The 27,458-nt window shown below is 39.3% G+C and overlaps 1 protein-coding gene across 5 annotated transcripts in view; it reads left to right on the top strand.

Annotated features, from left to right (window-relative positions):
- The window catches only part of LOC107204204 (solute carrier organic anion transporter family member 1C1-like), a 41,515-nt gene extending 14,375 nt beyond the window's left edge, over nt 1-27,140 (top strand). For 2 of the 5 annotated variants that reach the window (XM_033514736.1, XM_033514735.1), the window contains 3 exons: nt 1,398-1,462; nt 2,645-2,762; nt 3,803-4,816. In XM_033514736.1, the coding sequence (XP_033370627.1) occupies nt 1,398-1,462; nt 2,645-2,762; nt 3,803-4,025 (406 nt within the window). In that variant the 3' untranslated portion in view covers nt 4,026-4,816. Of the gene's footprint in view, nt 1-1,397; nt 1,463-2,526; nt 2,763-3,802; nt 4,817-9,918; nt 10,057-12,169; nt 12,269-14,462; nt 14,575-15,477; nt 15,630-16,869; nt 17,012-17,097; nt 17,231-18,556; nt 18,673-19,243; nt 19,391-19,506; nt 19,606-21,023; nt 21,270-22,184; nt 22,350-22,834; nt 23,031-23,913; nt 24,077-24,803; nt 24,989-25,577; nt 25,643-25,786; nt 25,905-26,763 lie in introns of those variants that run through there. The other 3 variants (XM_033514734.1, XM_033514732.1, XM_033514733.1) reach the window with 3 other exon arrangements.
- Nucleotides 27,141-27,458: the final 318 nt, after the last annotated feature.

Below are 27,458 nucleotides of genomic sequence, written 5' to 3'. Positions count from 1 at the left end.
CAAAGGACTCCTGTTTCCGTTCAAAGACAATACAAAGAATAAAACAATTTTTTTTTCATGTGAAAGAGGATATTTTTTGCAGTTTATAAATCCTATGAAACCACATCAAATATCCATTTATTTGTTTTATTTTCTACTTTTTGCTTTCTATGCCCTCAGATTTGCTTAGGAGGACTCTTGGCTGAGGAGTGCTTGTAGTAGTAGGAGAGCAACATTCTGTTCTTCCAACTTAAAATCATTTTAGTCATGCTCTCATAGATGGAAGTGCTTGTATAAGCCACAATCGACAGATTGTGTGATGATAATCCATGACCAGGGCATAAGAGAACACAGTGCTGAAAACTACCCCAGTGGGGAACAATAGTTAGTTCTCAAATGTCTTTATTTTTTATTTTTTTTTAACATATTTCCAATTACATTAATTTTTGCAGGAGCTGAGCCCACCTAGTTCAGACCACACAAACTGTACCTCCAGAGTGCTGTGTTCATCCATAGTGACAAATTGAATTTCAGCCCATTTTATTTTTTCTGACTAATATTGAATAGAATGTGACAAAAGTTTCATTAATTACCGTATCAATATCAATGTTACCCCACATACCAAAAATGTCCTTGTTTAATCATGGCACTACTCACCTGCCAAAATCAAACATATAGCCAGATTGTGCTGGATTAGGTATTGCAGTAGTCAGTCTGGTATGTGCTGGGAGAAACAGCACATTTTGAGCTGCTGGTGGGGGAGCAGGTGATTCCTACAAGTCTGAGAGGCTCCATACACATCCTGCTGATAGCAGGGCTGGGAAAGGCAGCTGCTCTCCTGCCTCTCCCTCCCTCAAGGACCCAGGATGATGATCTAAGTCTGGAGCAGGGCTCATCTGGAGCCAGAAGAGTTGCATGTGCGTGTTGGACTCACCCTGCAATCTTAGAAGAGTGCAAATGCAAATGGTCTGCTCTGTCAGAGGATGGCTTGGAGGATGTACCTTTACAGGAGATGTGATCCTGATCCTAGATAGAGTGCAATGAAAATTGAGTGCCTAAATACCTTGTACCAGCCTTGATCCTGAATTTCAGGGAGTGTCTAACTGAATGAAACCATCCAATGGATGCCTGATTTCACTATCAATTTTCTTGTCCTGTGTTAGTAACACCTAAGTGCTGATATCATCTGAAAATCCACAACCATCTTAAAATGTGATGTTGAATATAGATGTTCAGAATTCCTAGGTGTCATTCTGCTTTTATCACCTCTTTTACATATTTCTGCAATTTGGTCAAAGTACATGACATTAAGGATGAGAAGGTCACATTGCTTTCTCTTGCTTTCTATTTGTGTACTAATTATATACACCTGATGCTTTATTTCTAGTTAACAACCCTTTTATTATTATTATTTTTAGATGCATTAAACCCCACTTGAAATCACTTGCACTTGGTATCTATACCCTGGCAATAAGAGTACTTGGTAAGTCCATTTGTGCTCCTAAGTCAGTTTTAATATACTCCTCAATAATCATTTATCTTAGAATTAAGCTTTGGTTGTTGGAAAGAGCAATGTCTATCTGCAAAATAAATACCATATGATTTAAAAAAAAAAAAGGTTTGAAAAAGGAAATTACTTTGTACTTCATAAATCACATAATTATGTCTTAGATATAATTAAACTACACAAGGCCAATATATATAGAGATGTGATCCTGTGGACTATGAAGCTCACATCAAAATTATATCTTGTCTCCTTGCTCAGCAACTATACAACAGCTATGGCTGAGAATTTGTGATTGCTTTTCAGACATATATTCACTATTTTCTAAGGGAATTAATCTGACTAAGGGTGTGCCTGGGGGCAGGGTTCACTGCAGCCTTGTGGTAGAGTCACCTGAAATCAAGGGTAACAGGAGACTCCAATGAACTGGAAATTCTAAAATCCTCTAGGTCTTCATGAAAAACAAATCAGCAAGAAGCAAGTCACATGAGCAGAGTTGGATAACTGGATGAAATTACATCAAAATAAGCTGTGAAAGGTGTTCTTCCTTACACCTTTGCAGGCCAGAATTTTGTCTCCAGGCTTACTTTCTCCTCCAGCAACCATGGGTGGCTCCCCAGGTGACACAGAGCCCAGGATGTCCCCGGCAGCACATGGAAAAAGGCTTTTCCTTTCCATCACCCCCAAGAGCTGCAGTAGGTTTGCCCCTGGCACAGTAGGATCTGAGGATAGTTGGAGGATTCCTGCAGCCCCACAGCAGGCTCCCAGCCCCACTGTCTCTGTCCCTTCTCATCCCTCACCCAACACACCCCTACACCCAAGCTGAACAGACCCCATTGCTCACAAGAAAGAAGTATTTCCTATTTTTTTTGCCCAGAGAAGTCCCGCAGGGTGAGGAAACAAAACCATTGCCAGCACCCCTTCCACAGACTTCCACAGGCTTTTTGATGTTTTGTCATGTTTTCCTGGCTTCCCACAGGGAGGAAAGGGTGGTGTGTGCCTGGGCAGCACAAGGCACGTCTTCTCGAACCAGCAAACAGTGTGGAAGTGTCACTGCTGTTAGAATATACTATTTAATGTTCTGCATGAATGGGCCTCTAGATCAGAACTGATCACCCTGGAAAGTAAATTTCTTTACCTCTATTTGTTAAATACACCCAGCCGGGATTCCAGCCCCAGTGTATTTCGGAGTAGCCATAGATACCACTTGCCTGAAATGGGGAAGCAAAAGATGTGGGGGAAGAGGAGCGTGCAGACTCTATGACTCCAGTGCACTCAGGTAACAGCTCTTCTCCATTCTTTAACTTTTGTTCTTAAAGTACGTCTACACCTGGCACTGGTAGAAGAATTTCTGTTACAAAATTTGAGTGAAGGATTTGAAACCGAATGAAAGACTCTGACTAACAATATTAACAATAATACTCACATTTCACTTTTGATTCAATCTCTTTTTTTGGGGGGAGGAGGGGCAGATCATCTTGTTCCAGTATCAGCTGAAAATAATTGACACTTAAAAAAAAAAAAAAAGTTGTGTTGAATCTTCAATTTTATGGTAAAGCTTCCCTCAGCTTTCAATATCTCTGCTGTCATAGTGTATGTACATGTGTAAACAAGTTATTAAACCTCACTTTTCTCCATGTTGGAGCTGGATCAAAAAATGAAAGGTAAAGGTGCCACAAAATGTGCTTGGCTTATCTAGAAGCTTGTGTGAAGAGTTGTCTTTATCAATTTATTGCTAGAGGACAGTAATTGTCTGAACTGCATTTGTGAAAGGATTCACCAGAAATGAAGAATGGAGTAACAGTGGTAAGAGGAAAATGGGAGAACTGGTTGTCCCTTCTCCCACCACAAGGAAAAAAAACATGAGAGGAGGGTACATCTTGCTTTGAAAACTTGAAGGAAAGAGGAAAATCTCAGCTGGGACTGTTTTTGCTAATAAAACATTATGATGTTATTGGTGCTGCTGTTGCTGTCATTATGGCTGTAAAGCAAAAATGCCATCAAGTGGTCTTGGTATCGCTGGTTCTGTTTATAAGATGACCAAAAAATAGAGTAACTGCCCTAAAATATAAAAATATTCATGCTATTCTTATTGAACCACATTGGGGTGGAGGTCAGTCATTGCCTGAGATGCTTTCATGACCACACATCGCTCTATACCTGACCTGGGCAAGCTGACAAACTCCTCTCTCCAGGGCCATCCCCTTGACTGAAGTGTCCTCACCCAGCCTCACCTGATGAAAGTATGAATGTGTCCTTGATGCCTTCTAGTCGTGCACTGCCTTTGACACAGGCTCTGATCAATGATTTCTCCCTCAGGTATGTGTACCTGGGGCTGACTTTGGTCTTGGGCACCGTGTCCATTTTCTTCAGTGTTGCTGTCCTTTGGGTTCTCCGAAAAAGGTTTTCTCCACAAGATGAGACCCTCTCAGCCAACGGGGAGAGAGGCACCTGTGGGACAAAGAGCAGAAAAGATAATTTTGTCAACAGTGACCGGTTAATCCAGTCAATTTACTGGCCAGAAAAGGAGACCAGACTTTAGGAAAACTGATATCTCCACTGTGATTTCACCCAGTGGGTGGTGTTCCAGGCAAAAATCCATCATCAGAGAAGCAGTATCTTAGCAGCCACCCTGAAAATGTTCACCTTCTTGCAATTTCCACTGTAAACCCCGAAAGCAAAGACCGTCAATTTTCAGCACGTGAACGGGTCTAAAAACACTGCTCACCAATTTTCCTGCAGAGTGAGGGGATTTCCTGTGGCTGGGGAGGTGCAGACAAACCCAGACACCGTTTTTGCAGCTGCCCCTCAGCTCCCTCCCTCCTCACGAAGCTGCAAGAACCGCTGCTGCCCCTGGGTTTCCTCCTGGGTGTGAGGGGTAGAGGAGAGGCTGCCAGGCAGCTCCCTCTGCCATGGGACCAGCCAAGACGAGCCGGGGCACAAAACCTGACCGGGCAACCTGGAAGGTGAAGAGATCTCCAGCACACAGCCCGTCCTTGCAAACAGCGAGGCACAGGGAAGGAGGAAGGTGTCTTCTGGAAGGACAAATCAGCCACAGGCTCCGGACACCACGAGAATTCGATCCAGAACACTTAGGATGCCAAGTGTTGTGGTTAGGAATCTGTTTTCCAGTAGCTTTGTTAGAGCGCAACAGTCAACAATGGAAGTTGTCCTTACAGTCAAAAGGACCACGAGAGTACCATCCAAAGGAAACTGGAATGAAAGTAGAGCTTTTTTAGGTTTCCAGCAGTTTCTTGCTACTTTCTAGTACTCAGTGTACTAAATAATTCCATGCACTTTATGATGTAATAACAAAATAATACAAGATACATATGATTTATATTTTAAAAAGCTATGACAAGACAGCTTGGGAAAAATAAAATTAATTAAAATTAATTAAAAGACCAGGTGACTTGGGGCTTTTCCTTTTATTTATTGTAATTTCCAGCTGAAATGAAGACATTTTTGGGCTTTGTCAATATATGGCATTAATTATATTTGGGGTGGGGAGTGCAAAGGAGAGTGTTTAATATGAAAAAGTCTCAAGGAAGCTTGGACTGGAAAAGATAATAGCAGCACCTTTAAATATCCTTTAAAGAGACTGGAATTTCTGATGAAAGGATTCATCCTTCACCACATTATTGGCAAAACAAACCCATATCACATCATTTGTGTCCCAGCAGTGACTGTAGGTACCCTGCTGCCTCCCCTGTGGGGTGCATGACAAGGGGCACATGCATAAGAGTGCATTTTAAAATTAAAATCACTGCATTAAAATCACTGGATTTTACCAAAGATCAATGTTTGTCCTGTGGCATTAGGGACCTGACAAATCCACTCAATAGCAACATCAAGGAGGATGGTGCTTAAGCACCAAATATCTGCAGAAGGTAAGGTTTTAAACCCATTATTGGGGAAAATGCATTTGTCAGAGGAAGAACCAATGTCACCCCAATTTGCTGCATGGGTGAGTGTTTGGTCAGTGGCCTGGAATATTGGAGACCCAGTCTCCTGTCCCAGATCTTTGTCCTCCCAGGTGAGTGTCAGAGGCTATGGGCAGTGAGGTCCTGGACAGCTGTGGTTTTCACTGGGCCTTGTGAAGTGGATATTTTGAACTAAACAAAGATAATTAAAATAATCTGAAGTTTTATGAATATGGGACTAAGTCAAGAATTGTGTTTGGGGTGAATCACAAAGATTGGCATTCCCGTCTCAGGTCTCATTCATTTTCCATCATCATAAAAATAGCAAAGAAAATGTCAAACTGCACCAGCATCCAGGAGTGAGAACAATGCTTGGAGCTTTCCATAGTCCCCTGAGGAGGGCACTTCTATAGAAATGAGCTGTCAGATCCCACGAGAGAAAGGAGAAACACAACTTAAGTGCACACTGGGATAAAAAATGAGAGATATCTGCATTTCACTCAGTGCTTGATGTTGTATGTGTGTCAAAGCAATGGGGGTGATTCCTACTTTGTGAATCAGTCCTGCCAAGGACACTGCTACTCAACAATTATGAAGCTGTCACAGTAGTAGTTCTGCACATGCCTGCCAGCAAGAGGGCCAGGAAAATTCACTGATTGCACCTGGGAGAGAGAAAATTTTCCTCTCAGTATCTGGAAGAATGTTGTGTTTTGGATTCAGTAGGAGAATGATGCCAGTAACACACTGATGTTTTAGTTGTTGCTGAATTGTGTTTACCCCAAGTCAAGGGTTTTCCAGCTTCCCATACTCTGCCAGTGAGAACCTGCACAAGAAGCTGGGAGGGAGCATGGTCAGGACAGCTGACCCAAACTAGCCAAAAGAGATATTCCCTACCCTGGAATGCCATTTCCAGTATATAATCTGGAGGGAATTGGCCAAGAGGAAACAGTGATTGTTAAGGAACAGACTGGATATCAGTCAGCAACCATATCATGCATCAAAAAGTTGTCTTTCTTGGGTTTTGTTTCTATCTTTATTTTTTTAATCTGCCTTTTCACTGAAATTAGTATTAGTATTAGTATTAGTATTAGTATTAGTATTAGTATTAGTATTGGTATTAGTATTATTATATTTTATTCTAATTATTAAACTGTTCTTAACCCGAAGGGTTTACCTTTTTTTTTTTTTTCAGTTCTCCTCCCCATCCCTCTGTGAGGGGAGGGTGATGGATATAGCTACACGGTGTTTTATTGTTGGCTGGGGTTAAATCACCACAGACAACTAAAGAAATTAAGAGAAATAAACAGTTCAAAAAGAAACAAAGACAGAAAACATCAGCTTCATGGGTTATCTCCTGTGGTTATATATTAAGCCTGAACTTAGTGAATAATTCTTTAAAATGCAGGCTTTCCTTCCATAACCCATTTTCTTTACACCTAGGAATATGAGGAAAATCATTTATTTCCATAACTCTTATTTGCATTATGTTTCGAAAAAGTCCATTTTTCTCCTCCCATCCTTCAGCAATAGTAATCCTGTAAGTCAGCAAGCAGATATAAACCATTCCCACTCTGAACTATTTTCGAGTTTGCTACTTTATTTTAGTACTTTAAGCAGTACCATGGATGCATGGATGAGTGTCTGACTACAGATACATATTCTGGACTTGTTATAATACTTGAAAAAATTATCTCAGAACCAGGGTATTTGGGTCTGTCAGCATCTTCCTACCAGAATTCTGCATCTTAAACGATATCTGCAACAGGTGCTGTCTCACAAAGGTCAACAAATCTGGGTCTTTTCCTCTCTTTTTAGAGATGCCAAACTATAACCAAGAGACTACAAAGGAGCAAATGCCTTTCATTTTCAAAGGTGAGATTGTTAAAAGAATTAGCTGAGGTGATTTCCCAGCCTTTGCTATCAGCCTCAGAGGCCAGAGTGGGACTCACATCCTTGTTAAGAAGGTCCCATGGGCTGTGTGCCATGTAAAAGGTGGGACATCATAGCAAGGTCCCCACTTGTCACATGCAGGATGAGGCTGGGGTATCCAGGCCTGGGGAACCTGAGCCAAAGGCACATTTCCTCTCCCACCTCCCAGTAAAAAGTGCAGCTCTCAAATGAAATCCTATGTCTTAGTTATAGGCACATCATTTTTAATCATGTCAGGAGGGAATTTTAAGAACTTCTAACAAATAAAGGAGGCAAAAAGGCAAGATCAGAAGAGTGATCATATATTATATATATATAATTTTTATAATTATATATTATATATATATATAAATGATATTATTATATTATATTATATTACATTATATTAACTAATAAATAATATAATATTATAATAATGATATTATTTATTCATTATATATTATCTATTAATATGTATTATTAAATATATATTAACATATTAATATATTAATATGTGCAATATTATATTATATAGTATATTATATATATTGTATATGTTATATCATATAATATCATATGTATTATAGATATAGATTAGATAGATATAATATCTATATAATATTAGCATATTATATAGATATACAAAATAAATATAGCTATAGGGTTAAGCCATCCCAGCATCTGAGGGAATTACTGAAAAGCAGAGAGCAAGGGGTGTGGCTATCTCAAAAAGAATAAACAGGCTGAATAATTATAAATTGCCTCCTTGAAATGCTCAAAATAATGAGTAAGAGTGATGTATGAATATTGCAATATTTTGAAATAACAGCACAATTGGTATAACCTGAGAGAAAACAGTGACAGCACCACTTTGGCTGGTTTGACTGATGATGAAACCAACATGCAGCTTAATTCTGCATAACATTGAAAGAAAAGTTACTAAATTTTGCTTCTAGAAGCAATGAAGTGCATAGACTTGCAAGGCTAGGTTACAGGGCTATTTTAAAAGCATTTGCACATAGATAAACATTATTAACAATTATTAATAATCTAGCCCAAAGGCTGTTGCCTACAGGGATCTTAGATCTGACCCAGTCTGGTCATCTTTTTTTGTGCCCTGGAGCATCACAGGCAGTTCTTCATCCAGTGCTAATCAACCTCTAGAAGACAAAAAGTCCATAATTGCTGTAAAAAATGATGAGGGGCAATTTAAATGTGGGGCCCTTTAATGGTGATTTAAAGAGCTCATTAAAAGGACCTTACTTAAGCAACATGTGGCTAATATCAGGAGGTTAGTTAACCAACAGCTCATCCCAGATTAATACAGTTCATTGAATTTTGAAGAGAGTAAATAAGGAAAGGATTTAGTGGAGAGCACATGGAGCACATTCTCACAGCTGGATGGTGCCCAGGCTCTCCCTCATGGCTGTTGAGCATGGTAAGTTTGAAAGGTTGTTGTAGACAAACAAAACCCTCTTGTCGATCCTGTGATGTTGGCACTTCTAAAATAAGTTGTGGAAAAACACAAACTTGTTTAAGTAAAAACCAACCTGTGATAACATTATACAGTCAGCAAAAATCTGTTTGCTTAACTGTGCAGACAGACTGTTTTCCAGTGTCTGGAAATCAAGCAGAATAAAACTACAATAGAAATAATTATTTATTTTTATTTTTTTCTTAACTAGAACAAGAGTCTTTGGGCTGTTTCTGAGAGCTGATAGATTTTTCTGTCAGGAAAAAAAACAAGAGTCACCCATTCTTGTAAAAGTTCTGCTCTAGTGGAACAAGACAGATGAACAGTTTATTGAAGTGGTTTTGTATATAATACCAGGTATTCAATTACCTGGGCCATATTAGATTTTTCAGTCCTGTTATCTCAATTAATCTCAGACCATGTGAAGGTGATGGGATAAGCCCTGGGATTTCACCTGAAGTCAGCATGGTTTTTTGTTTCTGCTGTTCTGTGATGCAGCTCACATTTGGATTGGCTACTAAAAAGGTCTAAGCACTCTCACCTGCCAGGGACTTACACATCACTTCTGTGTCTTTAATAACAACTCCAACCCAAGCTGCTGCTTAAGACAATCCAAAGAGTAGCTATACAACCAGCACTAATATCTACCCCTTGTATTTTAAGTAGGAAAAAAAAAATAAAAAAAAAATACCATTAAAACAGCACACCATGGTCTACTTTTCCCCAGATAGATGCATGATGCAAATCAATGACAAAATTATCAAGTTCTTTTGAAAGGCAAATGCTCCACTGAGCAGTAGAAGGATTAATTCCCAGACACCAGCTAAAATGGAGACAACAGATCAGCCTCTCAGCATGCTTTTCTCTCATTATCTCTACAGCACCAAACAGAAACTAGACACTCTGGGACAGGAGCAGCAAAGAATCCTTTTCTATTGTGGAAAAGGCTATTTTCACCCTCTCAGGATTCCTGTAGTATCTTAACTACAGGAATATTTGCTTACACTTGCTGTACACTATCCCTTTTATTTAGTTTGTTAACAAAGAGTTAAATTTTAAAATACATTGATTTTCTGTATCTAGGGATTAGTGTCCTGAGAACAAGAAGGGCTCTAATCAAAGCTGCCTACTCCAGTTGGCCTCTGCCTGGCCAGCAGCTCCCTGCTACTGCTGCCCCCTGAAAATTGTGCCTTGGCAGCCTCTTCTTCTGGTGGGATCTGCTGCCACCCTCTGCCTGGAGGAGTCTGCAACCAGCTCCTGTGCTAAAGGTGACTTATTGTGGCTTTTGTAACTACTGCTTTCAACCCAAACAGGAATCAGAAATTTCTGATAACTCAATGTTCTTATCAAGGGGATTTTTACTAATGTAATCCTTTCTATTTTTTTTTTTTTTTTTTTTTTTCCTGCAAGGGTGAGTAATATGGAAGGGGGTCATGAATGGAAATAGAGATACATCTTTTTATTTTTTAGGTGTGAGGCCATAGTCTTCAATTTGACTCCAGTAGTTTCCCATTCTGGTAATTTTAATCTACAGTTCTTGGTTCAACAAGTCAGCTTTGATTGTGAATGCTTCCATAGACAGTTTGGACAGCAGCAGTCAGAAGATAGAAAAACTCTTCTCAGCAAAGTACAAAAGACATTTTAATCCCAGAAAGTTACAAATTAATGGTGTATACAGGACTAATGAAAAATAGGGAGGAACTGATTGTATTCGCTTTTCAGAATGATGAAAACAAAGAAATACTGTTTCCCTTATGTGAAAAAGAAAGTAACACCTTTTTCTACTGGTTCTACTACTCAGAAGTAAAGGAGTAATTTTAGCTCCATCCCTTTCCAGATGTTTAGGCTTAAAAGATCACATGATCTTTTAGATCACTAAGACAATCACATCTGAAGACAACCTGAAAATGAAACCTTGGGAATGCAAAGTTCCACCAGAAAACTTTGTAAAACAACAGGGAATACTTTTCTTGCCACTGTCAGAGCTGAAGAGTGGAGCTTGTGACACGCCTTTGGAGAGGGATGAGGACATGGGTGTTTGTGTGTCTGTGCCCTTGGTGGAATGCCAGCAACACAGAGTAGCAGTACAGTGTGGTAGCCTGCAATAAAGAGCAGTAAACAGGGGCCAAGATAGTATAAGAAAACTGCTGGAAGTGGGTGCTTGATGTTTTGTGCCACAACAGAACATGAAGGATCACTAACTCTGAAAAAAAGAGGCCCACATGTGTTATAGGACCGTGATTTTCCATCTCTTGCAGGTATTTAATGCTAAGTGATGCTCTGACTGTGAGGACAACTCTTTTAGAAAAACTATAGTGATGGCAATGTTGGTTGTTTTGGTTTTTTTTTCATTCAGACTTAAATATAATGGATGTGATCATAAACTCACACCATGGATTTTCTCTGCAATGATGAATGAAGTCCCCCTTGATCACGTTATTCCTCACTTACTCATGGAAAAGTAAAAATTGCCCTGCACAAAAAGTGACAACCAAAATGAATCAATAAAATAGGAGCAGAGGTTTATGGAAGATTATAAAGCAAGTTAACATTGGAGCCATTACTTGGCACAATGGACTGGTGATTTGGAACAGTCAGCATGGATTTATCAAGGGTACATCAAGGTCTGACTAAGCTGGTTGATTTCTGTGAGGAAATGGCTGGTGATGGGGTGAAAGTGGTGGCAGGGAAGGGGGCAGGAGCTACCAGGAATGGAATTTTGGTGTAACATCCAGGCAGACAGTAGTCATATCTCACCAGCCTCGAGAATAACATATCTTTTAAGTGCAATTACTCTCAGGAATCAGGCAGAATGCACAGCAGGGGCACAATCAAATAAACCTGTTCCGATTTCCTTGAACTGAGTTTGTAAGTGATAAAGGGCAGCTCCAAAGTACACATAGTCCTAATATACCTTTGTATTTCACCTGCCTTTAATGTTAATAGCAATAAAATATAAATCTGAACAGTCATTTAAGTGTGAATGATTCTTGAGCACCCCCTTTTTTCATTATATCCAAGGCACTACATTTTCTCTTCCTGCAAGTCCTTGGCTGGCTCTAGCAGATCTGAATGGACTTTTAGACATATACTATGGAAATAAAACTTCATAACAAAATGCATTGGAAACAAATATTTCTAAAGTTGGGACATCATATTTTTGAACACCAGGGAGGTGTGAACCATTATAACCTAGAGAATTTCAGGGAAAAGAAAAAGGAGATTTGCAAGAATGTACAAAAGGAACACACTTGCACGTTTCCTTCCTAATTAACTTTTGACCACTGTGGATAAACATGGATTTTGGGACCTTTAACAGAGGCAGAACTGGGAGGAGACAAGATTAAAACATTGGATTGAGTTGGAAGTTAATGATTCTTCTACCATATACCAGCAGAGCTTTGCTTAAGGAAAGAATTCTCTGACTTCTGAGCATTTGTGTGGTATTATAATTGCTGTTGTTGTGGATGCAGAACCTAGGTAGGAACCTCTCTAATATTCTTTCTGTTTGTCTTAACTTTAAAATGTTGCCATTTGCAGCTATCAAACATGACTTGTGCAGTTTCCAGTTGCATTTGCTATAGTTGAATATAATTCACCAGTCCTGGTGAAAATGTCAATTCTTTAGTGATGGCATCATGCATTGCACGTGTGTCTCTGAAATGTCAGCACTGTATGTCTTGAACAATGAGCACTGAAGTCTGCACAGCTCTGTAACACTCATTTTTCATATTAGGTGAACTTAAAAGGTCTTGCTATGATGGCATGCAAATATCAGTAAAATAATCAGATTAACAGCACTGCAATTCCGTAAATTACTGGAGGAAATGTGGCTCTTGATTTGTGATTTGCTCTTCTACAGGGTGATGTCACAGTCCCTGAGAGAACAACTATGATGACAGACTTAGAGTGTCATTGCTGGATCTTCGAAGTCCTCAAGCATCACTGTATTTTTCTTTTGTTAGAGTCTACAAAACCTGCAGCAAACTGCCATCTTGTCCTTTGTAAACTTATTACCTGTTATTCATGTGGAGGCTTTTTTAGTTGATGCTCTTATTCATTATAATTTGCATATAATTATCAGGTATAAAACAACGCTGATTTTTTTTATATCCATAAGGAACAGATTTACTGAGTTAGGCCATGGCCCTTATAATATCATGTGCCCTGAAGCACTGAAAAAATCTGTTTTTTGCAAGGCTGGCTGCATTCACTCTGCAATTGAATTGCAATTTGGTGCATGATTTCCCATGATGTCAAGGAAGCTGTCAGCTCCCAGCAACACGAATGATCCCCACTTTGGGTGGGCAAAAAAATCAAGACTCTTGACTAATATTCATTTGTTAAGAGTCTTGATTTTCCCCCAGCCAAAGTGGTTCTCAGAAGAGACTGTACTGAGCATAAAATCATGTGAATTTATCAAGAGTTCCAAAAAAGTTAATTGAGTATTAAATTTCATGTCTGTACTGCTTAGAATTTTAGTGGATTTTTTTTTTTTTTTGCTTGCTTGCTTGTTTTTTGGGAAGAGTTTCTTTTTCTTCCCCTAGGAAGAAATTTGGTTAATTTGTGTTTAGGCTGATTGACTACACCACTATACAAGAACAATACCTTATTTTCCAAATCTTGTCTTTCTGCAAATGCAGCTCTCTCAGATCACTATTACAGAAGAGTGGCTTGTGCAGGCAAAGAATGGTAGTTTTAGAGAACTCATATTAGTAGAAGTCATGTTTGGTGCAGAAAGCTTCATAACTTTGCTTTCATACTTCATATTTTTAACTAAACTTTTGATTTATTAAACATGGAAAAAAAGGCTAAGGAAAAAAATCTAAAATATCAACATTGTCAATACTTAAAATTATCAGGCTCAACAGCTGCTGTTTGTTGCCATCAATTGTGAATTGACCTTTTATCTTCTTTTTTCTAATGATCTCGTGGCCTGGAATTTCCCCAGCCCTCATCTCTTCCATTTCCAGCTGATATCTGTGTAGGTCAGGGTCATCTGAGGGTGGGAGGAGATGCTGCCACCAGATTTTAAGTCATGTTGTACCTTTAAACTCCCAAAAAAAAGGTCACCTCTCCAATCCTGTGATCTGCAATGATATGCTCACCCAGCACATTATTGTAGTCATCAATGTATCATAATTATGAGGAGAAGTTTAGATCTTCATGTTACACAAAGGTGAATTTTGGAGGATCAGATGCTCAAAAGCATTTGTATACTAGCTTTTCCTGAGCATCAGGAATTTTATTTCACAATATTTTTTGTTTGTAGCTGTGCAGTCTTGGAGAAATCCCTTCTCTACTTCTTGTTCCTATCTCTCTGAGTAGCCAAGGGGAAGGAGAAGATAATATTTTTTGTCCTGATACATGTGCTGACCCAGACTTATAGCACAGCCACAAAAAGAGTTTGGGAAGTAGATATTAGCAGTGGGAAAGCAGATGGACCTTTTCCAGCATTGGAAAAGTTCATCCAACTTTTTTCAGCTGCATTCAAGCATATAAAACCTCTCTTTGTGTGATTTTTTTCCTCCCCTCTCTCTTTTTCACCCTTTTCTCAAATGAGGAGAGTATTGCACAGGGGGAAATCAGATCATGTGAGCTGTGATTTCTGAGCTCTGACTTGAGGGCATTAATTTCAATACTGTAAAATAATATGCAATACTCCTGTTGGCAGATCTGAAGATGGCTTATTTCAAGTGACCCATTTTTTTCCGAGGGGCTCTGCACTGGCTTCTGGATCGTCCTTGAGAAATCTGTTCTGATTGTAGTGGGAGTTACACAAACAGGCAAGTGTTTTCATTCTTTAAATAAACTTTGCAAACAGATTTCTCTGAAGTGTCCTTTTTTAGTTGTTATCCATCTCTTAGACACAGAACTTTAAAAAGCTGAGGAAAAAAAAAAAAGATGAAGTATTGAATTATTCATTGCACTAAACCAAAATACAACTTAATAACAAAACAAGGCTTTCAACCCTAGAGCATTCTGATGTGTCAAAGGATATATAAATGTCTATGACTACAGGAAGTTGCTGAGGGAACTGGAGCAGTTCTCCTGAACTGTTTAGTTGCAGATCATTTCAAGCATCTGGGCATCTCTGCAAACAGGAAGAGATCAGGGACACCCTGCATATTATTGCAAGAAGAAAAAAAACATGTAAAATCCTTACAGGATTTCAGTTAGGTGAAATAATAAATTATTTTGTCACTAAGAGTTGTTTCCAACAAGCCACTGTAAAGGAATAAATTGGATGGCACAGTGTTGCTACAGATTTTACCAAATCAATGACTGAGTTCTAAGCCTCGCAGCCTGAAAATTTAGAGCTTCCTAGGACTCCCTGTGCTTCAACACTACTGCTTTGTTGACTCTTGTTATTTTTGGAGAGATACTTTGCCTCTTCCTCTTCTGTCAAAATTGCCTTTTTAGCATTAAAAGATAGGACAAGGTAGAAAGGGGGGTGCTTATGTCTCTTAAAAAGAGGTGTCAAAACTAGATACTTCAGAATTTAAACAAATACACACTTTGAAACATGAAAGTAATTGAGCTAAATTGTTTCAAGTAGAAAGGTTGAGTTTCAACCTCTCAGCATTTTCCTGTAATTAGTTTCACCAGATTCATCAGAGTGGTCCTTAAACAACTCTATTTTGGCATATGTGCTTTGGAACTTATTACTGTTTTCTCTTTGAGTTCAGATCACTCAGTACAGAAATCAGTCATGACAGTGGAAACCAAACCCAGCAATGTCAATGACTCTAACCAGGAAGCAGACCCTGACCAGCTTTTGGATGATGAAGGAAACAAAAATCCACCAGTCAAAAAGACTTCCTCTTGCACTGGATTGAAGGTTTGGTGCCTTAGCAATATCACCATGAATTCCCATTGTTATCTGTTGAGAAACGTTGTTCAAGATGTGACATGACAAATTCCTTCATTCTTCTTCCCCCTATCTTTTGTGGAACTGGACACACACTAGAGGTACAGGGGATAGTCAGATCTCATCTTTTTTCTAAAGAAAATAAAAATTCAGGATCTACCATATTTACCCACAAGTTACTTGTAGGTGGATCCCCATCTTGGTCATTAGAGAGAGGCAGCAGCTTCAAGAGGAAGAACCAGCCTCAATTAGGTGCCTACAACACACTTGTCTAGAGGTTGCTGTCACCACCAGTCTTGTAGGGTCAAAATAAGGTGAGGTGAACCATATTTCATCAAATGTTTTGTGGCTGGCCTGAGGATTGCATTTTAAAACCCAAATGACCCCATTAATTTTTGTTTGTGTTTTCATGCTTATCAGCAGTTCGTGATTTCAGCCAAGCTCTCTGAGAGCACTGCTGGCATAAGGCACAAAGGGTGATTCTCAGATTTTTTGCCAGTCAAGCTCAGGAAATATAGAACATAGGGCAAACCCCACACTTGGGAGATTTTTCTCTTCATTCCTGACAAACAGAGAGTAAATATACCAAATTTCAAGCTCTTACTTCCCAGATTGGCTTCATTTCTTGGAGTAGATAGTATTGCAATGTCCAAACCTGTATTTACATTGTTTATTTACCCAAGTTTCTGTTGTATTGCAACTCTTTCCAAGTGAGCAATAAGTCTATTTGTTTTTTAGACTATGTGGAAATATCTGGATAATATTTAAACAAACTTAAATGTTTTACCAAATAAATCTTTCTTTGCAAAAGCCACAATGTGTGTTGGTGGAAGCAGCAGTCAAACTACCAAGAGTATTAAGCTTTTCCTTGTGAGATATATGGTATATAGATAAAATGCATATTTCAAAATACATCATATGACACAGAGATAAGCTCAGTCACTACCACATTCCTCATTGAATACATCTTTTATTTTGATGCCAAATTGATTGAAATAAAGAATTTATGAAGTTATGAATTGACCTAAAATAAGGGACATATGACCCAAGCAAAATGTGATTTGGGTTAAGATTAACTTTGCCACTCCAATTTAAGTAACAAATAAATGTTGTGATGGTGACTGCTCCACACAGTTTTAAATATATTTGATCCCTCTGCAACTAGTTTTCCTGCCTCAACCTCCCATTTTCTGTCTGAATCGTTCCCCAGGTATTTCTGGCTGCTCTGTCATTCAGCTACTTCAGCAAAGCCTTGTCTGGTACGATAATGAAAAGCTCCATCACTCAGATTGAGCGGAGGTTTGACCTGACATCATCTACCGCAGGTTTCGTCGACAGCAGCTTTGAGATGGGTATTGGATATTCTTTAACATGCAGAAAACTACTCAGAGAAACATGAGGCAGCATCTGGCACTAATTCTGGTTCATTTCCTTGCAGGCAACTTGCTGGTGATTGCATTTGTCAGCTATTTTGGAGCTAAGCTCCATAGGCCCAAAATAATAGCTGTGGGATGCTTTACTATGGCTGTGGGATGCTTTTTATCAGCAATGCCTCATTTCTTCATGGGATAGTAAGTACTAAGCATGGTGAATTTGGGTAACCTAACACTGGAGTTTCATTGTGCTTTCTGGTTTTTAAATGAAACTTGTTGTATCTTTAGCCTTAGATTTCCAAAGGCCTGTAGAACCTCACTTCCAAGTGCAATGAACCTCACATGGCACACACATCACTATTGTGATGCTGAATGTTCATTCGAAAAATACAGCTTTTCTGAAGTGAAAGTGCAACTCCTCGAAAAAATGAGAAAATCACAATGAATGTTTTAGTTTCCACTCAGGCTTGTTCAGAAAGGAAGCAAAGAATGAAATTATGCTAGAGCTGCAGATGGATGAGTGCTGGTAGAATTCAAACCAGGTTTTTCCTTTTCCAAATGCACATGCCTGGCTAAACTGATTTTCCATATTTGGTTAATTTTCATTTACCTTCTCGTGGCTCAGGGAATTTCCCCATTGTGCTCATATGTGATAATGTTTCTAGCCATAACTTGGGCACAGAGATGACAAATAGAGTAAGACATATTTCTGTTGATTTCTTAAATATATTAGAATAATTTTAGGTATACTCCTGTAAAAAAGAAAACTGAGGAATGCTTTCTTTCATAATAGTGGATCTTGCACTAGAACCAGACTTTCCATCAGTTTTTCTTTGTCTTTAAGACAGACCATGTATCATACTTGTCTACACTGGGCAACTCACAAACCTGGGCCTGAAGGTTTGCAGGGGAACTGCTCTGCACTGTGTCTCCTAATGGCTGCTCTTTGTTTCAACCTGGAAAATAAGCCTGCCTGGTCTAACAGAGCAAGGGCAATTCCTTGAAGCAGAATGTGTGCTTTGCCATGCTGTTCTGCTAAAGCTAATTGTACTTTGCCCCTCAGCAGCACTCGTTTCTGGGAAAGGGATCATGTTAAAGCAGGTGAACAGACCAAACACACATCAAAGATGGAAGGGGAACTTTGCTCAAACTCATGACATTCTTCTCTTTCTCCTTGGCTGTGGGGTCAACACAGGCAGCTCACTTGGACCTGACCCTAAATTTAGACACCAAAAATTCAATCCTATTTGAGATACTTTCACAAGCCCTTTAGAATTTTCCAGCTTAAAACATTATGCCTTCCAGACAGAGAATTCTAACTTTAATTTCTTCTTAATTTTAGCATTTTGTTTTTCTAAAATGCTCTTAAATAATCTTATTTGCTCCTTCAGTAGACCCTTGAATTTATATTTAATCAAAGATATCTTTAGCTTTAGGGAAACAACAGCAAAGTGGTTCCATCCCTCCCATGCTGGTGTTTCCCTGGTGAGCACTGCTTCTAAACCCACTGTTGTGTGTTTGCAGCTACAAGTATGAAACAGCACCACATAAAGCTGCTTCAGCCAACTTAACTTCCAGCATAAATCCCTGTTCCCTACATCAAGATGTAAATGACACTGTCCTGGAAGTCTCACCATCAGGTAAGGAAATGTAAACGAAAATTCACAATATGGGAGCTTGTTTCATCCTTGCTTGCAAGGATTCAGCTACCCAGGACCTGGAGTTGGGGAGTGGAAGAACTCCCCATGAAACTGCATAGAGTTTAAGAGAAATAAATGGAGATTGCCATTATCCTCCTTACAATATGGAATACTGCTCTTTTATATGTTGCTTGTATGGGACACAGGTAGAGAATGAGCCAAGCTCTGCACCAGAAACCATCTCAAGCTTCTCACATTAAAGATTCATTATATATGCCAGGTAATATATTTTTGAAAATATCAGTAAGTTATTTTTTAATGAGCATTTTTTCTGATGGGTGATACCTGTGTTTTTAGAAATCAAATCCAAAATGGGGGTGGAAGAATGTGTTATTAAAAGATCATGCAAAGTTATCGTGGGGCTGACAGCCTTTCATTTATCTTCTATAAGGAAATGTTCTTAATACCTTGATTTCTAATCTATAATCACTTCATGTGCTACGTTTCCTGTGATTTTTCCTTGTTTCCCATTCAAATATTTTATTACAAAGGTGTAAACTGTCATCTGCAGGCTGTGAGAAGGAACCATCATCATATATGTGGATATATATCTTACTGGGGAACATGTTACGTGGGATTGGTGAGACACCAATAACACCCCTGGGCATCTCTTACCTCGATGATTTTGCTAAAGAAGAGAATGTTCCTGTGTATGTAGGTAATCTCAACATGAAGTAAACTGAGAGATCAGTAGTGTAAGAGGTCCATCACCCTCTGCAGAAGACAGCACTCAGCCATTAGAGGGTACTAGCATCTGCTTCATTGTATTTTCAGCGTGTTTGCACACAATAGCCATGATGGGCCCGATGTTTGGTTTCCTCTTGGGATCTCTCTGTGCAAAATTGTATGTGGATATTGGATTTGTGGATCCAGGTAAGCAAAACAGAGAAAAAGTGAAAGTAAGCTAATACTTGTCCATAAAAATTTCCTATAAACACTTGCATATATTTTCTTTATATTAATTATATTAATCTATTTGAATTATATTTATTTAATTATTTTTATTTTATAATTTATTACAATTTTGCTAAATTACTGAAAGCTTTTAGAGTAAAGGCAGAATTAGACTGGAAACATTTTGGAAGTGTGCTTTAAGATTAAAGGATTGTAATACACAACTCTAAGAATTAGTACCAAGAACTCTCACAGAATCAAGATTTTTTTTTTCTAAAATAGAATTTTAACAAAAAAGGTTCTGCTAGTACAGCAGCTTTACAGTTTGGGGGAATTGCCCACCCTTTCCACTGAATATTTTACATTTACATTTCACATAGTTTTTGCAGCTCGCTCTACACTTTTTCTCAGCCCTTGCTTACTCAGATGAACTGAAAACACGTGTGTGTATTCACATCTGCACAATGCCAGAGGGCACACAGCAATCCCTGTAAGTGGTGGCCGTGGTCCTTCATCCTGTTCCTCTTCAGTGATCTTGTTTTTCAAGCAGGACAGAGAAGTTTTCAGCTCTTCAGAATCCTGTAGTTAGATAGGTGAACTATTTTGTCTCTGCCCTTTGTTAAGACAGTGTTTGATTTTATTTAAGAGTAAAGACAGTGAGCCAATTCCAGTCATGCAGTGAAAATTCTTATAATCTTGGTCCCCTGCCAATCATGCCAGAATTAAAAATCAGAAAAATACAACCAGCTACTCTCATTTTCCTTGCAATACATTTAAAGCCATGGGTAATTTCACTGACACCACAGAGAATGTCCAATTGCTTAATAGTGACCTACACAATTCAGGAAAGCAGAGGATGGTCTCAGGAGCCAAAAAACACACCAAACTTGAGGTCTGTCTGCCACCCCTTTTGGTTTCCCATGTGTTGGGTAAGGACCTTGGCGTTGCTATGTCTGCCACAAAATATCAGTCAGTGAAAGCTGTAAAAATGCAGATAAAATAACACTGGACAAACAGTAAAGGCTTCAAACCACTATAAAGTAAGTTGGGATTAGAATGTCAGGAACAAATTCTTCCCTGTGAGGATGGTAGGGGACAGGAACCAGAGAAGCTGTGGATGCCCCATACCTGGAAGGGTTCAAGGCCAGGTTGGATGGGTCTCAGACCATCCTGGTCAACTGGAATTGTTGATTCCAAACCAATTCCAAACCAATCTATGATTGTATAACACTATTCAGGGTGTGATTCCTGATGCCTTCACTTCAGGGATGGTCCCTCATTACATGTTTATTGTTGGAAGTCAGACACTATAAAATGTAGCTGTCATAAAAGAAAAAAGGTTTGGAACACTCAGCTTCTTCACTGGGGTAACTTGTGCCTGTTTTCTTCATTTCTAGGGAGCATCACTATCACCCCACAGGATTCCCGCTGGGTGGGTGCATGGTGGCTTGGCTTTTTAATAGGTGGAGCAACCAGTTTCCTATCTGCCATTCCATTTTGCTTCCTGCCAAAGAGTCTGAAAAAGCCAGAGGAAGCCAATAAGGACAAAACTTCACATGGTCTCCTGGAAAGCACAGGTGCCATGAAGAATAAACTTTCTCCAGAAAAAAAGAAGCCAAGGAAGTGGTCAGTAATGCTGAAAGGCAAGTGTTTCTCATGTTGTATAAATGTGAGAAGCAATAGGCACAACTCATATAGGAAATGTAACAGTTCTGCAAAATATTTTGCCTCCCCTGCACTTCCATCTAAACCAGGCAGTTATCCCCTGGAAAGAAAAGGTCCACCAAAAATTGTTAGAAGTGAAAGAGCTTGTTCAGGACTCTGAGGCTCTGCATGCATCACCTGAAATAAATCATCACCTGAAATAAATCATCACCTGAGTGGCACCTACCTCTAAAATTTTGTGCTGGAAGAAATTTGAACAGTGGAAAAGCGTTCCTGTATCTGAACCTAAAGAAAATATTCAAAGGCTCCTTTTGCAGTGTGGAAAGACAAATTATTCATTTGGCAGAGTTCATGGAGATTCTGAAGTACATTGGTGCCTGATGAAAATACATCAGGCTTGAATAACTCTGGTTGTGCAGCCCTTAGGCAAAAAAAAAAAATAAACAAACAAACAAACAAAAAAGTGGTGGAAAGGTGATGGGAAGAAGTTGCTTTGCTTCATTTGTCAATTTTTTGTTCAGACCCCAGTGGAAGACACTGGACATCTCCACCAAGGCAGCTCTCACTTAGCCTTGAGCCTGTGATAATATTCGTGCAAGCTGAACAAAGTCTGTGCTGTGTGGAGCCCCTTAGTCTTCATGTGCATATCTCAACAGAGCAGCCAGGCCTTAACCCACACTTCTATCTTCTTTTAGGATTCTCTTCCTGTGTCTCAACCTCTGGTGCTTTTCAAGAGCCTGGTTTTGCTTTCAGATACCCTCATGCAAATGAAGATCAGTACAACTTGCGCTTGGACAGCTGAGAGCAGGACCTTGCCCTAAGTTTTGCAGGTTACTCACCAGTAATTATGCCATGCATCTTCCAATGCCAACTCATATGTCCCTTTCTTTCAGATTTCTATAACTCCCTGAAAAAAGTACTGGGTAATCGAATGTACTTTACATTTTTGTGTAGCTCACTGTTACAGTTCAGTGGTTTTATTGGTTTCGTGACTTACAAACCAAAGTACATGGAACAGCAGTATGGACAATCTACATCCAAATCCAACTTTCTAATAGGTGAGTTCCACCATGCAAGAACTGCTTATGCTGTAAGAAATGCATGGGAGTAAGTTCTCCTGTGCTTTATTTGGGGCTGAATTCCATGCAGAATAGGTTGAGGTAAATGGCAGTCTGACCTGAACCTGAATTATAAAAAATTACAGGGTTTTTACTTATGGGATCCTAAGAAATTTTTAAGTTATATTACATTACTTTGCATTTATATTATACTTATAACAAGGGCACCCCAAATATGCAATGAGTGTGGTGTGGAAGTTTTAGTTGCTGAAGCATCTGGCAAGTTCCTTGCAATGGAAGTGGGCTTGGAGGGTTGGCACTCCACAAACAGCTTGTGCAGCCCAGGAGTTGGACTGAGCACAAACCTTTCTGAAGTCATAACAGACCATAAAGCTACCAGGAACAAAAAACTAAGGGCAGACTTTGGCTCTTAAGACCAAAATGACTCTTTAATTCTTATATTCCCCTTCTATAATCTCTTTCAGGAGTGACATCCTTACCTCCTGTAGGTCTTGGCATTTTCCTAGGAGGGCTTATAATGAAAAAGTATAAAATGAGCATCATTGGAGCGACAAAGTTTTCATTTGCCATGTCATTTTTGTCCTATGTCATCAGTTTGTTACACCTCTTTGTTGGCTGTGATAACTACGCCGTGGCAGGAATGACAGTGTCCTATCAAGGGTGAGTGTAAAATAGAAAAGATTGTGATTTTCTCCATAGTTCTCAAAAAAGGTACTGTGACATCAAGGCTAAAAGAGAAACCTGCCACATGTCACTGGGGTAGTTTTGTTGGTCAGCAGAGTGTCAGCCTGACAAAGCCCAGTGCTGGTTAAAGATTAATTAGGAATTGCATCATTAGCAATGTAGGTTGTTTTGCTGGGGATGGGTGGCAGTATTTTATTTCTGTGCAATATTTTCACTAGGAATGTAGATGGTGGACCAGGGAATATGCTTAGGAATTAGGAATTATGCTTAGGAAGCACTGGGATGAAAAAATGGCAAGCACATAAATTTTACTTACCTAGAAAGGAGAAGATAAGTGAAGACATATCTTTTTGCTCAATACACAAAGAATTACTGAAAGCAAAAGATAATAACTTCATTCTTCATATCCTCTATGAAAAAATTCAGCTAGGCTTTAAGAGAGGAGTATTTTTTAACTACAGAGACCAGGAGATCTGGTTTCTGTCATTGGTGCATTTTTACCAACCAATAAAGATATACTTGATAAGACTGTGATAACTCTTGCTAGCTCTAAATTCAGTTGGGGGGCAGTTCAACTGATCTCTCCCACCTTTCTCTTTTCTGTCTACACCTGTAAAATCAGTAGCAATGTTTGGGGCTTTTTTTAAAATTCTCTATAATCTAGTAATCACTTTAATATCAATGCAAGGAGGGTGGAATCTCAAACAGACCAATAGAGATGTAGAAACTCAGCTGTGAAAACTTGTCCTGGGCATATGAGATGGGTTTCAGAACAGCAGCACTGTCACACAGAAGGGACTTCACTGACTTCAGCACTGAATTAAAAATTTCTTACACTTGTCTGAACTTAACTTCCAAGCAACCCCATTCCGTACCACAACAATTCCTTGATTTCTGAATGCAACTCTCACTGCAAATGTGCCTCCAATGTGTGGGATCCTGTGTGTGGAGCCAATGGAATCACCTATGTTTCGGCGTGTCTGGCTGGCTGCGAGACTTCCGTGGGACGTGGAAAGAACACAGTAAGACCCTGCTTTGGTTTCCAAGGTTTCCAACCTGCTTATTTTCCATGCAACATCACAGATTTAGTAGGATAATGCATTTTTGGAAAATCAGAGTTAGTGGGGACTAGTCAGTAAGGTATTTTTGATTTCTGGCTACAAACAGCACAGAAAAGAGCGATTTCTCTGAGTTACTGCACATTAAGCAAAAAGCTCTAGCTCTGTATTCTAGATATTAACTTTTGTCATCTGTAGGTTGAGCACAAGAGGGGGAAACACACAAATCAAATGGTTTCATGTTGCCTGAAGGTTGTCCATAGGCTTTGCCTTTCATAAACATAATTTTGGCTGCCCTGAGGTTTAACCTAACAGTTGAAGTACACTAAGATAGAGTAGTATCTTCCCTGCTAGTGATCATTAATGTTTAAGTATGAAAAATGGGTTAAGGAAAGGCAGCTTGTTTCCTCCATGTGAGAATTTGGGATGTCAGGAAACTGCTTCTTCTTCTTCTGGGTGACTGATTTTTGCTTAGCATGGAGTGTTGGAGATAATGCCCAGAGTCCCAGAGACAAAGTTCCAGTCCCTGGATGTAAACCTTCATTGTGCTGTGCCATCTGCATGTTTCCTGATGCCAGGTGATCACTCCAGAACATAAATGTTCTAGAGCCGTCTCTTTACTCTGTTTTCTCTCCAACAGAATCCCCATTTCATGAGCAGTGTCCTACCAAAACTGTTTTGTGTCTTCCAGGTCTTCCATAACTGCAGATGTCTTGAAATCAACAGTCCATGGGTAGGAAACAATTCTGCCACCTTGGGGCAATGTCCAAAAAGCGATGATTGTTCGATGAAGTTCATTTATTACACAGTAATACAAGTCATAGGTGGCTTTTTCTACGCCCTGGGAGCCACTCCTGCATATATGATTATGTTCAGGTGAGTACAGCAGGCTGTTTATCAAAGGCTTTCTAGTGAGGCTTTCAAAGTCATGTTTGTTTCTTTACCTTAGGGAAAAAAAGGACTTTCCTGCTCATCAGGAGCTGTAGTGGTAGGACAAGGAGTAATGGGTTCAAACTGAAAGAGGGAAAGTTTAGGTTAGAAGAAATTCCTCCCTGTGAGGGTGGTGAGGCCCTGGCACAGGGTGTCCAGAGAAGCTGTGACTGCCCCATCCCTGGAAGTGTTCCAGGTCAGGTTGGATGGGGCTCTGAGTAAGTGAGGGAAATGTATGCCCAAGAGTGAAGATAATTAGAGTCCATTTCCATAAGAAAAAGGCTCTGATTATGACTTTAAAAGTTCAAGTCCTTAATTATGCATAGGGAATGGACTTTCCAGCAGCTATTTGATGGAAATCAGCAGATAAATTCACCTTTTTCATATCACTCAACACACTTCAGCAGAGGAAGGAAGCACTCTTCTCCCAAATTTTGGCTTTCCATCAACAAGAGTAATAAATTCTGGTTATTTAATCGCATGTCTAAGCACTAAATAGGCCAACACTTCTTACTTATACCTCTTTTTTTTCCAGATGTGTTCAGCCAGAGCTCAAAGCTCTCGCAGTTGGTCTGTACACACTCATCATGAGAACGCTGGGTAAGAGAAATCATTGCAGAGCCCAATCCACCTCGTGCCACCCTTGAAGTGTGCAATCACCACTAAGGAAATATAAAGCTGATTTCTGAGAAGATGTCCTTTCCTGTGAAACCTTGTCCCATTTTTTTGCCTGTCTCCTTGCAGCTGGGATTCCAGCACCGGTTTATTTCGGTGCAGCGATCGACAAGACGTGCTTGAAATGGGGAAGCACCAGCTGTGGGAAGCGAGGGGCTTGCAGGCTCTATGACTCCAATGCAAACAGGTAAAGCAAATTAGGGCACAAAAACCCTCTCTGTGGAAGGACATGCTTGCTTCACTCACACTCTAGTGTGTGATCCAAAATCATGGTCAGATACTAACCCTGGGCTCAACTTTAAGTCGGTCCAGAATTCCTGAAATTGAAAAAGCTCAAGATCAAATGTTAAACTCTTCATTCTTAGTCAGTTTTCACACTGTACAAAAGAAATTCAATATCCATGACAGAGATATCTGGAATGAATTCTGTATTCTTCATATACTTAGAGCCAATTAAAAATACCTCAGACTTTAGGTTTTACCATGAAGAGGAATGTTACCCTGATTTACCTTATTTGCAGGTAGTTTGTTCACACTAGCAAGAATGTTAAGGCTGTGCATTGGCCACTTCTGAGAGAAAAGTCCATGACAGAATATTGTACTGAGTAGCTGTAGGTGTTGGTGAAAACCCAACCACTATCAGTCTCCTGGGGGAGCACTCCATAGGTTTTTCTCTGTTTCACTCAAGCCTTGGCAACTTCTGATGTGTTTTTTTATTTTTACATACAATAGACCACGCTGGTGACCTCAAAATATTTCTAGCCCTAAAGACTCTAAAGTCTTAAAGTGATCCAAAAATCTTTTAAAAATAAAAAAAAATAAAAAAAAATAGGAAAAAAAAAGGAATTATCAGTTCCTTCAGAGAAGTTTTTGCAAGTAAAAATGTCCAGTTTTTGGTATCATTCACAAACAATGAGTTTTAATGTCTTCTCCTGAGTTGTTTTTTTATATATATGTATGGGAGCCTGGAAAGCCATTAAATTATTTTTTTCAGTGTTTTTGTAGAATTCAATGCCTGGCCCAATCTTCTATGCTCTGTCCCACAGGTATGTCTTCCTTGGTTTAGGAGCAGTTTTAAGAGGTCCTTCCTACTTGGTTGGAATAATTTTTTATATATTGCTAAAGAAACACTTTCAAAATAAGAACTCCAAGCCTCTAGAGAATGGACAAGAAGATGCTGCTATGAATAAAGAAGACAATTGCAAGATCAAAGAGCGTTTGCCAGGTTCTTCTGATGCAGAGAATGAATCCTCTATCTAGAAAGCAATTTAGACCAGTGGCATGTGAACCAGGTCAGCTTCTTTTAGAAGTGCCATTCAAAATGCTGTGAGTAACTAAATAATAGATAATAACCCTGTACAGAGAGCATAACTAATAGCAAAACTGCAAACAACAACAATAAACACTAACAAACAAGTATGAATGTGCTTTATGTGTACCTGATTACCAGTAGCAGAACAAGTTACACAAACAGAACCAGATTCTCAACAAAGAAAAACCTCCTTGCCACTTCTGACAGAGCCAGTCTGCTTTTTTATATTTTTAGTGGGATCCAAGATGCTGCCAGAACATCCATATGCCAAAGACCCACAAAAAGTGATCCTGGTCCTGTATGCAGATCCATGCAGGGGACTGACACAGGCGAGACAAGCTCAAGTCTAGGATGAGCTTTCTGATTCTGTCAAATTCAATCAAAATTCACAGTAAGCCTAAGCATTTAAGCCAAGCACCACACCGAATT

This window comes from Parus major, chromosome 1A, assembly GCF_001522545.3.
Source record: "Parus major isolate Abel chromosome 1A, Parus_major1.1, whole genome shotgun sequence".
Lineage (NCBI taxonomy): Eukaryota > Metazoa > Chordata > Aves > Passeriformes > Paridae > Parus > Parus major.
The sequence above is the reverse complement of the archived record's forward strand: the minus strand, read 5'-3'. Positions and strand labels throughout refer to the sequence as shown.